Below are 15,739 nucleotides of genomic sequence, written 5' to 3' on the forward strand. Positions count from 1 at the left end.
GGTCTCTTATGGAAACCACAGGGTCTGAGGCCTATGAGGAAAAGAGTCACAGTGTAACAGTCTCCAGATCAATAAAGAAATAAAAATAATATGTGGCTCTTTTGCCAACTGGACAAGGTCTAGGAAATCAGTTTTTGTATGCGGGCTTGCACAAAGGGACCTCACACAGCATGCGCTGCTGACAGGGCTGCCCTGACAGGTCAGCCTTCCTGAAAAGGCCGTTTGCTATGTGGCTTAAGTTCACTTGGAGTGCGTGCATAGCTCATAAACATCCAGGGTTCCACCCCAGCTTACAAACTACGAGGAAAGTTCTAGAACTAGGTCATGGTGGTGTTCGGAAAAAGTCGGAAAGGCTATGTGGCAACTTTCATATTCTGTGTTTTAGAAAGCAAGCTGAGTGTGTCGGTGGTGGCGGTGTCCTCAGCACTCATGGCTGAGGCAGGAGGTTTGCCATGAGTTCAAGGCCAGTTTGGCCTACAGAGTTCCAGGCCAGCCTGCATTAAGAAAAGAAAGAGGGGCTGGGGAGATGGCTTAGCAGTTAGGAGCACTGGCTACTCTTCCAGAGGTCCTGAGTTCAATTCCCAGTACCCACATGGCAGCTCACAGTCATCTGTAATGGGATCTGACGCCCTCTTCTGGCGTGCAGGTGTACATGCAGATAGAGCGCTCATTCATGAAGGAAAGAAGGAAGGAAGGAAGGAAGGAAGGAAGGAAGGAAGGAAGGAAGGAAGGAAGACAGAGGGAGGGAGGGAGGAAGGGAGGGAAAGAAGGAGGGAAACAAGGAAGGAAGGAAGGCAGGTAGGCAGGAAGGAAGGGAAAGAAAACAAAGCCACTACTTGTCACATGGCCATTGTTTCTTGGAATCTAGGCTAGGGAAATAACGCAAGATGAGGCCCAAACCCACCACAGCACTATTTACTTTAACAAAGCAGAATCGGTGTCCAAAAACCCACCAGGAGAGATCAGAATGGGCAATAACATGTACCTTCTAAGTCATTTTATTTTTTTATATTTTTATTTCTGTTGTGTATATGGGGGTGAAGGTATCATGTGTGTGCCACAGCATGTGTGTGTGTGTGTGTGTATAGGACAGAGGACAACTTGCTAGAGACAAGTGTCTCCCATCAAGTGATAGGTCCCAGGCATCAAATCAAGTCATGTGACTTTACTTACTGAGCCATCTCCCAGTCTCTTATGAAGTGATTTTTTTTCAAAAACGCAGACATGAATCAGTGGGTACAAAAAAGCTCATATCACCAAACCCAGCAATCATGGGATCCAAGAATGATCCTTAGGACCCACACTTGCTGGAAGGACAAGACCAGTTCCCTCAAGGTGTTCTCTGACCTACATGCATGCACACATACACACACACACACACACACACACACACGAAAAAATAAATAAATGTGATGTTTTTTAATTAAAGCAAAAACCACGAGGGAACAGTCCACAATGTGTTAACACACATCCGGTTTCATCTCTTCTTTGCAGCTGAGATGCAGGGGTATGCTTACTGACAGGCTAATTTAGACGGGAGGCACCTTTGCTATAACGCTACGCATTTCAAACTGTGCGTGGTCCTCTGTGGACGAATCAGGCTTGCCCTCTCCAAGGTCTCTTGCAGTGGTAAGAGCGCGGAGCTGACCGAGGTAGTCTGGACCACAGGGTCTCATCTGCCTAGATCAACGACTCTTAAGACAACACTAAGGCAGAGTAAGCACAGGTCTCTCAGCAGGTGGTGTTTATAAAGTTTTTATTTTCCATTTTCTTAAAAATAACATTTGCTTTCCTTTATGCGTGTGTAGAGTGAACTTGTTTCCTTAGGCTGAATAATAGGCAGATAAAGACCACAGCAAGGTGAGGGGCCCCGGGTGGAGGCGGATGGGGATGGGTGGGGCAGGAGGGGGGCGTGGCGCAGAGGAAGGGTAGAGAATGGGGTCACCCACAGGATGCTTGAGTGCCCACCAACGCACGCACGCACGCACGGGTCTAACACTTGTTCTGTTTTTTAAGAGACATCTAAAATTACTGAGAGATACAACGTCAGCACTTAAATCTACAGACGGAACCCAAGCACTTGACCACAATGTTTAACTCTAAGCTCAGGGATTACACATCGGACAGTTTAAGTGGGGCACGGGCTGAGAGGCGGGTTGCGCTGCCTGACTTGGTACGGGTGTCTTAGCTCTCCTTTTGCACCCCGAGGTCCTTCCCTGGGACAACAGCAGGCAGGAGGGCTCGTGATGACCCAGATGTCAAAGATGGTTCTCCACGAGGGCTTTGGGCTCAGGCTTTGGGGACCCCAGCTACGTGCCCACTTGGGGTGAAGCCGAAAGCAGATAAAACACAAGAAAGGCCAAATGGGTCCCAATCTAAAGCAGGGGAGGACGGACCTGTGCCCACCCATCACGCGTGGTCACGACTCCTGTGGCACACTGGGAAGAACTCAAGATGTCTCACCAACTTTGCTTCCCGCCAGGGCTCCAAGGCTAAGCCCCGCCCCCGTTACTCCGGGACCGGGCTCCAAGGCTAAGCCCCGCCCCCGTTACTCCGGACCTCCGAGTGGCCTCCCAAGGCACATTTACTCCTTCCAATCTCAAACGGCCCCAGCGCCCCAACATATACCATACCTCCCAGGAGGCTCTAAGTAGGGCAGCTCCAGGGCTCAGCAAGATGTGGTGCTGCCGTAGTTTGGTTGAACTCTTGCCAACACAGCCCCACCTCTCCTGCCCACAGCAAGGGAACGGGAGCAGGCAGGGGCATGGAGGAACTGGGGAGCACGGAGGAACTGGGGAGCACGGAGGAACTGGGCAGGCAGGCAGCTTATTCAAGGATGGGGATGCAGGACTGACAATAATCTGACCTGTGACCTCGCTCCTGAGGAAACCCGAAACTTGCTTAACCAGAAGCTACTTGGGCCCCATCAGCCCCACCAGGAACATCTGTTCTGCCTATCTTTGTGGGTCACGGTCTCAGTGGGATGAAAGGGGAACGTTTTTAGAGAGGGACAAACTTCTGGACCCCTGAGGCCTGCCACAGTTCCACACCACCTGCTTTCTTCCTAAAACATATTTACCGCATCAGATACAAAACCCAGAAGATCCAGGGACACACAGAGCACAGAACCCCCCAGCGGGGCGGGGTGAAAGAAGGGTTGCTCCTTCCTCTACACCACCCCCTACCCCACCCCAGAAAGCCTAAAATCCTTCACAGCTACCAAGGGATGTTCTGGAAATCCAGCTAGGGCAGAGGAAGAATAAGACTCCATCCTAGCGAGAGCAGGAAGTTTCAAGTAACTCCAGCTGGAGGAGGAGGGGGAGGAGGGGAAGGGGAGGACGAGGGGGAGGAGGGGGAGGGATGGCTGCTTCTAGAATGCAGAGGGCTGATGTGACTGAGCCAGGGACCAGAGGATGGTTGTAGAGGCCTGCGGAAGGGAGGGAGGGAGGAGGAGGAGGAGGATGGGGTCAGGTGACAGTCACCGGAGAGTCAGAGCTGTGCCGTGGAATGAGAAGCACTTTAAGGGGCTTAGTGGCATTTCCGTATCTCCGCCAGGAGGTGACAAGGAAGGTGGCCATTCCAGGGTGTCAGAAAGGAACGGGAAGGAGGCTCTTCCCTAAAGTCCAACCGATACTCAGTGGATGTAACCAGCCAGCCAGGGCCCCTGAGAGGCCGAGGGAGCCAGGCTGGGGCTTTGTCCTGGAAGTCTCAGTACAAGGTCCTCAGTAGTAGCTTCCCAGCCTTCCGCCACACAGGGGGCTGTCCTCGCTCTCCCTAGCCGTCAGGGTGGCCCTCGGGTGTTCTTTCCTTTCTCTCTCTCTCTCTCTCTCTCTCTCTCTCTCTCTCTCTCTCTCACACACACACACACACACACACACACAGAGGCCCAGGTCCAGGTAAAAATTCTTCATCAGCTATTTTAAGGAATTTCCTTTGAGATGGGGAAGGGGAAATGGAGAGAAATAAACACATGAGACCCCGTAGGGCATCCGGGTAAAAGCCCCTCCCACCCGGCCTGGAGTTCTGAAAGCGAGCTGATGGCTTCAGGGCCCAGCTGCCCGGGGTGGTCCCCTCTGATACGCGGTTATTTATTCATATATGCTGAAGGGCTTTGAATTGAGTCTGGGGTGCAGTTCTGCTAGGGCCATTTTGGGGACCCTTGAGACAGAGGCAAGTCATGGTCCAGAGGACTAAGGCTTTGGGGCCTCTCCTCCAGGACTATCTCTGGGCACAGGAAGTCACAGCTGACCTTTGTTTCCTCACAGGACCTCAGGGACGGAGCTTTCTACTGGTCTGGGCAAGAGGGGATCATTTCCGAGACGGTCAGGGAGGAGGTGGGCAGACATGTGCTGTTTTCTGGTCCTCTGCTCCTTAGCATAAGAGGGACCCTCGCCAGGGAGCAGAGGTAACAGCAGCAAGCCCTCAGCAGGCTGCACCAACGCTCAACTGTGTGGTGACAGAAATCAGCCTAGAGCCCCGTGAGGCAACAGGTGCCGACCGACTGGGTTAATCTGAGGCCTGGCATCAAGGGCCCGACCCTCCTCCGCCTCACGGTTTCTGCCCATTCTGCTGGGCTATCTCTGGTTACTCAGGACTAGGTTAGGAGATAATCTACCAGATGTGTCCAGCCTTTTGACATTGCAACAGAGTATTAACTCCTCAACCCAGTTATCAGCAAACAAACAAACAAAAAAAACAGCAACAAAGAGCCCTAATTTTAATTAAGTTTACCTCTTTGTGTTGGGCCACATACTTATACTGCTATCCTTAACCATCTGAGGCCCAGGGCCGTGGCTGGACACACCTGTGACTAGCTCTTCAGATGTCAGCGGAAGGGTAAGCCTGGCTGTGTGTACAGGTCATCACCACAAGACCATGGTGGCTTTCATATGGAATCGGCCCGATTTGGGGAGGATGCTCAGTTTTCAGCTTCCTGTCCCCCACCCCCTCTGGCCTCAGAAGAGGAAGGCAGAAAGGCAGGAAGGGGAAAGGGTTGACTGAGCAAGGCAGGGATTCCATGTGTCGGGCTGAGGGACAGGTTATCAGGGACATCTCATCTCATTGATTTTGGTCTGTTAGTGCGTCCGTATGTGTGAAAGTGTGCATTTGAAAATCAATAACATATGGGCCTTTGGGTGACTCACAACACACACACACACACACACACACACACACACACACACACGCTACACTCTCCAGTCCTCCCCACTGGAGCCAGGGTCCTTCGTACTGACTTCCGGATCCATTTGCTAAGTCGCCTGCCATTGTCCAGGTCTCTTCTGGCCTGTCTTTCTGGCCGTCGGCACCCTGGCCTGCCGAGGCCGTCGAGGGCCATCTACCAGATGTAGCCTCCGTCATCTGCCTCGCCCGCCTCACCCTCCTCCTCCTCGGCCTCCTCGCCCGCCTCTTCTGTCTCCTTCTCCTCTTCATCCTCCCAGCCGACACCACTTCCAAAGTCCCCGGAGAAACCCACGATGTCATCTGTCGGGAAAAGAAGCGAAAGGCCGGTGAGGAACCCACACTGCGTCTCTTCTCCTGCCCCACGGACACCACCCTGAGAGCTAGCCGCCCGCTCCTTACCACAGTCAGGGTTCCCGTGCATGCGTGTGCCGGTCAGCTCCAGGCCCAGCTGGTCCACACACCAGCAGTCACCTCTGCTCTGGTCACACTGCATCTTCCGATAGTAGCCATCTTCATCACAGCTTGGGATGAAGACACCTGAGGGTTGGGACGAAAGCCCAGAGTGTGGGCGCTGGCGTCGTGTGCGAGCAGGGGCCTAGGTGGCCCGGGAATCTGGCCAACCTGGGACTGACACCCACCCCCTAAGACACCACACACTAGGGGCTACTGACTGCAAGCCCAATGTCCCTGTATCGTATGCTCAGGCTTCTTCGAGGATGCTGCCAAGTGCTGCTGGGTTTTGTGGCCTTCATCTTGTGGGGCAGTCTGGCCCCACATGTTAGAAAGCCGGATCCCACTCTTGGTTTTGTCTCTAGCTAGGAATGTGGAGTTTCTCTTCCTTCTTCGGGGGCACACTCATTTCTCTCAGGTCCCCAGACTGTCCACAAGGTATCGCCTGAGATGTTTTAGCCCAGGGGGAGGGATATGAGCCTCAGAGACAACCAGGGTGGCATTAGGGACACTTGAGTGGGGAGCCTAAGGCCCCGGGGCGTGCTTGAGGGAGTGGATGACAAAACAGCTTCCTCACCAAGGCCGGAAGCCAGTAGGCCTAGTAAGCACAGCCCAGTGCGGGCTTCGGGGGCTGGTGATCATTCAGTGTGCTGGTCTTGTGAGGCCAGTCATGTGACTCTCAAGGAGGCACAAGGCCCACCTCTCAGGATCACTATACCCTCAACGGCACCCTCCAGATGCCTGGGGCCTTTCCTACTGTTTTTTTGTTTGTTTATTTATTTTAATGTATGTGAGTACACTGTAGCTGTCTTCAGACACACCAGAAGAGGGCATCAGATCCCATTACAGATGATTATGAGTCACCGTATGGTTGCTGGGAATTGAACTCAGTAACTCTAAAAGAACAGTCAATGTTCTTAACCGCAGAGCCATCTCTCCAGCCCTTTCCTGCTGGTTTTTGTTTTGTTTTGTTTTGTTTGGAGACCTCAAGAAGGTTTTTCGTGATGTCATCACTCTATGTGCCTGGTTTATTACTCTCCCTCAAGACCCCTCCCCCAAGGCTAGTGCCCCAGAAAGCTCTCTCCTGGCCTCTCAGGAGGCTCCCTTAACCCCTATGCAGCAGTCTGAGGTGGGGCTTCTCTTCCAGACTCTGCATGCTGAGTGTTCCCAGGGCTAGGCTGTCCAAAGGCTTCTCGCGGCCATGAGCCTTGTCTGCCCTGGCCATCGGTTCTGACCTGGGCTGGGCTGGGTCTCTCATCTCTCCAGGGTGTTCCTTTAGACTGTGAAAGAGCATCTCCCATGCAGGGGGCCTCCTTCCAGCCTTAGACACACACCCGTTCCAATGAATTTAAAGTAGCGGATTCTCCAGCCCTGGTCTGGATAACCCAAAGTGTTTAAACATGCTCCCTCAGGGCAGCTGTGGTGACTCCTGCCTATCGAGCCAATGAAACCAAGAAAGGTGTTTTCCCCCTCTGCACCCCTCCTTACCTGGTTTCTTCTTGGCTGCCTCCTGGATCTGTATGCGCTCCAGCTCTGCCAGGCAGGGGGGCTCTGGAGAGAGAAGCAACCTTAGTGTTGGCCCACGGTGCTGCAAGCACACTGAGCCCCCCAAACTTAGAACCTTTTGTGGGGGCTCTGCAAAATAAAACACCAGGTCTCTCACATCAGGTCATAGCAGGGTGGTGGAGGTATTCACCGATCCTACTAAAATCCTCAAACCACTGCAAGGTTCTGTTGGATGAAAACACCCAGGTCCAGTTAAGGGCGGCCATCATGGCTTTAGACAGGCTAAGGATGCCAAGAACCCCACGGTTCTCTGGGAGGTGTTGGCTCTCATAGGATGAGCTAAAAAGTTCAAAAGGGAGCTGGGCATGGCGGTGTCTACCTTTAACCGCTGCCTTCTGGAGGCAGAGGCAGGTGGATAGCTGTGAGTTTAAGGCTTGCCTGGTCCACATAGAAAGTTCCAGGAAATCCACAGTCAGAGAGTGGGTCTTCATCTCAAAAACCAAACCAAACAAACAAACTCACACAAAAACAACAACAAACATTCAAAAGAGGCAGAAGGAACAGGAAGACAACACAGGCTGAGAAAGTGTACAACAGGAGACTAGAAGATGTTGGCCTTAACCCCCAGGCCTGAACATAACTGGTGGAATGTCCCTCCTGTCTGGGACCTTGGGGACACCATGGCTTTCCAAACCAGAGGTCTGCTGGATATTAAAACAGGACAGGTCAAGCCTTCTGCATTTGCAGAAGTGGGGTGGATATCAGCAGCCTGGGGAGTGTACAGGCGGGGGCAGCAGGGGCAGCAGGTAGGCCAGTCAGCACACTGAAGACAGAAAGGCTCTTGGTCCTCAGCATCGCTAAGGGAGGTATGCCTCCCATGGTGCTGTGCGTCCAGATTTCCTCACTCTGCACTCACGCAGCCTCTAAGATAGAAACTGTTACCTCCCAGAAAGTGAACTCATAAAGATGTGGTCACTTATTTGGGACCCCAACTTATCATATGGTAAAGCCCTAGCCAAGCCTTGGCCTTTGGCTACAGATGCTTCTTACTTTAACCATGCAGCAGTCAGCAGGGAGGCACTGGGCTTACCCCAGCTGCTGGCCAGGCAGCTCACTAGAGACCTCAGTTTCCCCATCATTTGCCTCTTGGCCTAGGTGATCTCTAAGCACAGACCTAAACACACACAGCTAACATGCCAAGCAGCAGGCATGGTGGTATGCCCTATAATCCCAGCACCCAGGGACAAACAAGACCACATGTCCAAGGCCAGCCTGGGATAGAGAGTGAGTTCTGAGCCACCTCGGTCTACAGGCTACCCTGTCTCCAAAAGATGAAAGAGACACAATAAGAGTAAAACTGGCTGGGCAGTGGTGGCGTGCGCTTTTAATCCCAGCACTTGGGAGGCAGAGGCAGGCAGATTTCTGAGTTCAAGGCCAGCCTGGTCTACAGAGTGAGTTCAGGGACAGCCAGGGCTACACAGAGAAACCCTGTCTCAAAAAAATCAAAACTGATAGATAGATAGATAGATAGATAGATAGATAGATAGATAGATAGATAGAAACAGACAGACAGACAGAGAAATAGATAGATAGATAGATAGATATAGACAGACAGACAGACAGAATTAGATAGATAGATAGATAGATAGATAGATAGATAGATAGATAGATAAATAGATAGATAAAACTGGGGTGGGAGCTAGAGAGATGGCTCAGTGGTTAAGAGCACTGACTTCTTTTCCAGAGGTTCTGAGTTCAATTCCCAGCAACCACATGGTGGCTCACAACCATCTGTAATGGGATCCGATGCCCTCTTCTGGTATGTTTGAAGACAGTGACAGTGTAGTCATATACATAAAATAAATAAATCTTTTTTTTTTTTTAAATCTGGGTGTGGTTGGTGCATGTCTAAAATCCCAGCTACATGGTGAGTTCTAGGAAATCCTGGACTGTATGAAATCCTGTCTCAAAAAACAGTCTTCATGTGTGAGCTAATGATAATTTCCATAATCAATTGTTTTGGGTGAAGAAGATGTGTCCATCAGAAGGGGAGCCACTGAAAACTAATGTGTCCTCAAGCTCCAAGACCCTTCCCTGCCCCACCCTTTTCAGATTCTCCAAGGGGGCCCCCAAAACATGACATGCATAATTGTATGTGTGTTTATCATGTATGTCTATGTGTGTGTGTTTATGTGTTTTTGAGGGCAGGCATGAGCATAGCATGTTGTACATGAGAAGATAGAGGACTGGAGAGAGTTCCCTCCTTTACATAAGTTCCAGGGCTGAAACTTGGTTTTCAGGACAAATGCTTTACTCATGGAATTAGCTCGCTAGCCCCCACGTGGATCTTTATTTATTTTTTATTTAAAGGCATCCAAAAGCACACAAGCTTCAGGACCCACAACATCCAGTCCGCCTGGGAGCCGCCCAGGGAGAGAGCTACATGCTGGCTGCCCTGGGTTCTAACCGGTGAGAGAAGGCTGGTGAGACGGCTGCAGCATTGAGATGGGCTGGGGAGGCTCTGAGCCTAAGCATGTGAGCGAGAGGCAACCACGGTGACCCCCAAAGATCGGGTGGAGCTGGGGCTGCGCCCACCCCCAGGAAAGAAGCCGGTGGGTGACAGGGAGCCCCAGGTTGTACTCACTCTCCCTCCAGAAACAGAAACACCACTCAGCAGCAGAGACTCGGCCATCTTTGTAGGTATCGCAGGAGTTGAAGAAGGGGCGGATGCAGACCTCGTACTTGTCCAGGTTGATGGCAGCCAGTTCTGTCTGGTCCAGGAAGAGATCTCCGCTGGTGTCCAGCTTAGAGAACATCCAACCGATGGAGTCCTTGCAACTGGCCCCCAAGCTCTTGTCCAACCCTGGAGAGGAGACTGGAATTCAGGTAGGCTCGGCTGTCCATCCGTCTGTCCGTTCATCTCTGTGTATTTCTCAGCCCCAGACCTCTGTTCAGAGTCAGGTTAGCCTAACACTTAACCTCAGGGTATGGAAAATAAAGAATGGCCAAATGCCTTCACCTCTAACCCCACTCGGAATTGTACCTGAACCACTCGAAGCCTATTTCACAACCTTTCTGAAGATGTTTCTTAGGTACTGGGGATCAGACCCAGGGCTGTAAGGATGCTAGGCAGTGCTCTCCCTGGCTATATCCTCAGGCCCAGAAAACAGCATTTCTTCCAGTTTCCTTGGCTACCCCCAGGAAGGACTAAGCTCTGGGACCCACAGCCTATTGTGGCTAACGCCAACCGAACACTCTACCCCAAGGTAAAGCTCCTTGGGGTTTCACATCATAGGCTTGGACTCTGACAAGGAAGGGGACAGAGTGGGCTGGCCTTGTGACACCTGTCTGCCGGGCGCCTTCCTGTCTTCCCACCCCGCCCCGCCCCGCCCCGCCCCAGGCGGAGTATCTATCGGTCCCCCATACCACCTGCAGGGCTAGCTGCACTGCCGGCTGAGCCGTTCTGCTTGGAGTTCTCACGAAGGAGCTGGAACCAGTCACGAAGCCTATCCCCCAGGTCGGCCAGGTCCTGCCCAGTGCAGGTCTCTGCAATGCAGAACAGAGCGGAGGGTTGAGGCTGGGCGGGGTGAAGCAGGAGACAGGAGACTGGGCGGTGTTAAGGGAAGAGTGGGAGGAGCTTCCTCGCCTCCTCCCCTATCCCCGCCCCTTGCTCTTCCCCTCCCTGTCACTCAGTGCCCAGCCAATCTCCTTATAGAGAAACCACCTTCTCTCCCACTTCTCAGGGAAGACAAACCGGACAAAGCCCCAGCTGCCTATTCTATGTTACCAGGACCCCAAACTATACAGTCTGCAAACTATCCTACAGTCCCAGGTCTCCCTCCAGGCTAGGCCCAACGCCCTGGGTCTAGCTATGGTCATACAGTCTCTTACCTGACTTGCCGTCGGTGGAAGGCGCAGTAGACTGCTCCGTGGGACAGGGACAGGGGCCCTCACATCTCACCGCCAGCTGCTTGCTGCTCAGGCACGCCTGCTGCTCCAGCTTACACTGCGTGAGAGAGCTGAGGCTCAACTAAGGGCCCTGCCGCCAGGGGCCCTGGGAATTCCTACCACTCTGGGAGGAAGGGCCACGAGGGTTTGTGCTTGCGGGAGCACATCGGTGTAGTGTGGATGTTAAAACCCCAGCCCGGGGCTTCTACCCCGCCTTGATCATTGAGTCCTCGGATAAAAAACACACATTCACGGTGTTTATATAAGTCCTAAGCAGGGCAAGCGCTAGGCAGCTGCCTACCCTCTCTGTTGTTAGAATCTACTTTCTTATCGATAACCTGGAGTTATTATTTACTATGTCCCAATTGGGCAGCCCTTAGGGTCACGCTCCATTTCTCCTCACCTGCATAGTATTCTTCCCCCCCGCCCCCCATTGGCAGCTTCTTTCTCCTTCTCCTTGTGGACCTCTCTGACCCAAGCCCACAAAACCTCACCCCTACCTGTGTCTCTTCTGCCCAACTACTGACTATTAACATCTTTCTTTACCAATCACAAGGAACTAGAGACAAGATCGCTTAGCTAACATCTAAATACAGACCCTCTCTTCTCTAGGACAACCAATTTTAAGGGCCTGAATTAACACTGAAATATAAACATCAGGCCAACCCACTACACGTCAAGGCCCACGGCCATGCCCACGGCCATGCTCACGGCCCTGAGCCTGAGGTGGCATCCAGACAGACCTCCTGGACTTTTACTGGCTGCTTCCTGCCCACAAGATACCTTGTCCTCTCCTGCGGGACACAGCTTTCCTCCTCTTCCTCTTCCTCTGCACCCCACTTTTCCCTATTTTCTTTGTTTAAAGATTTATTTATTTATACAAGTACACTGTAGCTGTCCTCAGACACCCCAGAAGAGGGCGTCAGATCTTGTTACAGATGGTTGTGAGCCACTATGTGGGTACTGGGATTTGAACTCAGGACCTCTGGAAGAGCAGTCAGTGATCTCTTAACTGCTGAGCCATCTCTCCAAGCCCCTCACTTTCTCCCCCTTCCCCTCTTCCTCCCAACTCCTCTCTGCTGTCTCCTTCCCTCTTGTTTGTGAGTCCCCTAGTTCCTGTGTCCCCTCGGTCACTTTGACCTCAGCAGGGAATACCACCAATATCATGGACTTGCCTAACCCAGTTACTAAGAAGGAAGAACAATGGAGAAAAAGTTCTAGCATCAACCTGGGCCCATACACATGCAAACATGCACATGCGTGCATATGCACACGCACGTGTGTGTGCACACACACACACAAACAGGTACACATGCAAACATTACACATACACACACACACACACACATACGCAAACAGGTACACATGCAAACATTACACATACACACACACACATGCAAACAGCTACACATGCAAACATTACACACGTATACATACACATGTACACATATGCAATCATGTGCACAAACATGCGCACACATACATGTACACACATGCACACATATACATGCGTGCACACATGCAAACATATACACATGCAGACATTCACACACATACTACACACACACATGCAAGCATGTACACACATGTAAACATTACACACATGTACACATACACATGTACACACATGCAATCATGTACTCATGCACACAAACATACACACACATACACATGCACACACAAACATGTACATACATGCATATACACACATGTATACATATGCAAACATGCACACACACATACACACACATGTATACATATGCATGCACACACTCACATCGTAGGAAAATAGAAGAAGAAAACAAAACACACACACACACATACACACACACATACATACCCTGAGTTTCCTAACTCGACCCTATCTAAGCACCCTAGTGTCTTACTTCTAGAAACATTACTAGCCATCCCTTGTGCTCCCCTAGAACTCTTCACTTTGCAAAATGCTTTCACAGACGTCATTCCATTCTTCCTCTCAGAATTCCACAAGGTAGGTAGGCATCTGCTCCCTCCCAAGGCTTAAGCCCTACCTCTTCTGATGCGGGCTGTGCCCTGCCCACAGCGCCCCCTGCTGGTCTGGCGAGCAATAAGCCCTCAGTGTGGAAGTCCTTCCTTTCTCCCAGCAACTGAGCGCGTGAGCTTCCCTCCTTCCATCCAGGGCTCTGAGCACTTTTGTGAGCTTTTCCCTGGCTTCTCCCTTGCATTACCTGCCCAAACATCTCTTCATATCTCTTTGCTGTCCTCTGCCTGCCACAGGTCAGATCACCCTGGCCAGGTCTGAGGGCTTCATTGAACAGACTGTCGGAGTCAGCCAGTGGTCCCTCTGCTCCCCGCGGCATTGGGGACACCCCACCTCCACCCCACACGGGGCCAAGGCTCCTCACCACAGAACTGTAGGTGTGGCCATCGGAGCCACAGACTGAAGCTAGCTGGGCCATGTGACAGGGCTTGCAGATGGAGTCTTTGCTTCCATGGAATTTCAGAGAAGGCTGCTTGATCCTGTGGAGATAGATGGGAGAGATGTGGGGACGGGGATATAAAAACGAGATTTCTAGCAGAAGGCCCAGAAGACATTGTCTGACAAGAGTCCAGTCCAGCGGCCTACAGTAGACCTGCGCTCCCGTCCTCTCCCGTTACCCCTCCCCCTGTCAAACCCAGCTCCTAAAAATGGACCAGCAGAGCAGGACATGCACCCTCATTTGGCCTTTCCCAGGGAGAAAGGCAGGTCTGACTGCAAGAGGGACTAACCAAAGCAGAGGTCGTGGGCCACATCTGGCTCATCCCGTCACCGTGTCTAGCCACCCAGTAACCACTGTTATGGTTTCCAGTGCAGGGATTCATTAACATTTGCAAAATGGAAGAGTTGGTATAACACCCCCAAATGCCCCTCAACGCCTCCTTCCTCCTCCACAGGCCTCAAAAACTACAGTCTTCCACATTTCATGATCCCCTGCATATCAGAACAGGGTCTTCAGATCATCCTGGTCTAGCCTGTGCTAGACTAAGCACACAGGACACCCAGGTTAGAGAGGAGCTGTGACTCCCTAGGTCCTGAGTGTGTTTGGTGAGACGTGGCACTCTCTGTCTCTGTTTCTATCTCTGTCTCTGTTTTAGTCTGTCTCTGTCTCTCTGTCTCTGCTTCTATCTCTGTCACTGTCTCTCTGTCTCTGTCTCTCTGTCTCTGACTCTCTCTCTCTCTCTCTCTCTCTCTCTCTCCTTTCTTCTTTCCCTCCCACCTTCCCTTCCTTTATCCCAGTTTCTACTCATTTATAGAAAGCCAGTGCCCTGAGGTAAAGCCAGGACACCCAAACCTCCCTCCGGTATTTCCAATGACTAGGGACTCATACCTCCAACCAACAGCCAGGAGACAAGTGAAAAGGGAGAGCCCCCAACACCAGCACTTCCTGCATTTCCACAGAACCCTAAAGTCTCCACTTTCACAAATACCATCTCTTTTATCCTCAGACACCCCTGCTCCCCCAGAAAGTCTCTTAAGATGGGGGGTCTGTTCTCTCCAGGTTCTTCTGTCTTCCCTCATGTCTTCCTGCCCACGTTGCCTCCTGTTTGCTGGTGACCACTGAGAGCGAATTGTCCGAATCACCCTCTTACCACAGATCCTGAGCCACACCCAACCAAACCAATAGAACCAACGCTGGGTGTGTTGATGCTCTGAAATAACTTGGGGGTTGCTATCCCTTCTGGGTCAAATGACCTTTTCATAGGGGTTATCTAAGACCATCAAGAAGCACAGATATTTACATTATGATTCATAACTAGTAAAATTACAGTTATGAGATGGCAATGAAAAATAATTTTATGGTTGGAGGTTCACCACAGCATGAGTATTAAAGGGTCGCAGCCTTAAGAAGGTTGAGAACCACTGCTCATAGACAATGCCATCACGTGCTCTTGTTCTGAGCCACTAAATTGTGAGTGATGCTCTTCGAAACAGTAGATGCCTGATACGTAAGGATAGGGTCGTGGAGCCCCACCTTCTGAGCAACACAGCCCCTTCCGGGGCTCCTGGCTGTCACTCACCTGTGTTCCAGCTTCTTGCGGCTGATGCACATGGCGCGCTGGTAGCCTTGAGCGACACACACCTTGTGGCGACTGCACTTCACCTTCTGGCAGGGGTCCTTGGTGGTATCCAGGGCTGTGGGGACAGGAGGGCAGGACACTGAACACCAAGGAGAACCCAGGATCCCCCGCCCAACTGTACACTCCCAGAGGTCCCTCTCTCCAGCAGCCCTTGGTAACCAGAGTTCAGGATGGCAAGTCCTGTCTGCACCCAAGGTGCCTGGCTGTTTAGAGAGCCCCAGGGCAGAGTGATTGTTCTCCTGTCCCCGTGGGGGTCAGCCTCCTCCCACACACACCCCAGAGGGAAATGCTACCTTCATCTCCTTGCTGATTGTCTTCCCAGCTCTTGATATAGTCATCCTAGGAAGGGACAGAAGGATGGGAGAAAGGAAGAGCCCCATTACATCTCAGGCTCAACTGAAGAGACGGGATGGGAGGGGCCTGGACCACTGTCTCCGCCCACCCAGGCCCTGCCCATAGCCTCCCCATACACAATGCTCCCTAGAACCCTTTCCAGGCTCTCCCACATGGGACTTCCCATCCCACACTGGTAGCTGGCCGGGGAAGAGGCCCAGAT

The 15,739-nt window shown here is 51.9% G+C and overlaps 1 protein-coding gene across 1 annotated transcript in view; it reads right to left on the reverse strand.

Annotated features, from left to right (window-relative positions):
• Nucleotides 1-1,739: 1,739 nt before the first annotated feature.
• Nucleotides 1,740-15,739, reverse strand: part of Spock2 (SPARC (osteonectin), cwcv and kazal like domains proteoglycan 2) — a 28,701-nt gene continuing 14,701 nt past the window's right edge. The window contains exons 3-11 of the mRNA XM_052163628.1: nucleotides 15,477-15,522; nucleotides 15,124-15,238; nucleotides 13,470-13,584; nucleotides 11,029-11,143; nucleotides 10,567-10,683; nucleotides 9,782-10,000; nucleotides 7,120-7,182; nucleotides 5,581-5,718; nucleotides 1,740-5,481 (exon numbers count right to left, since the gene is read on the reverse strand). Coding sequence (XP_052019588.1) covers nucleotides 5,336-5,481; nucleotides 5,581-5,718; nucleotides 7,120-7,182; nucleotides 9,782-10,000; nucleotides 10,567-10,683; nucleotides 11,029-11,143; nucleotides 13,470-13,584; nucleotides 15,124-15,238; nucleotides 15,477-15,522 — 1,074 coding nt within the window. The 3' untranslated portion in view covers nucleotides 1,740-5,335. The remainder of the gene's footprint in view (nucleotides 5,482-5,580; nucleotides 5,719-7,119; nucleotides 7,183-9,781; nucleotides 10,001-10,566; nucleotides 10,684-11,028; nucleotides 11,144-13,469; nucleotides 13,585-15,123; nucleotides 15,239-15,476; nucleotides 15,523-15,739) is intronic.

This window comes from Apodemus sylvaticus, chromosome 19, assembly GCF_947179515.1.
Source record: "Apodemus sylvaticus chromosome 19, mApoSyl1.1, whole genome shotgun sequence".
Lineage (NCBI taxonomy): Eukaryota > Metazoa > Chordata > Mammalia > Rodentia > Muridae > Apodemus > Apodemus sylvaticus.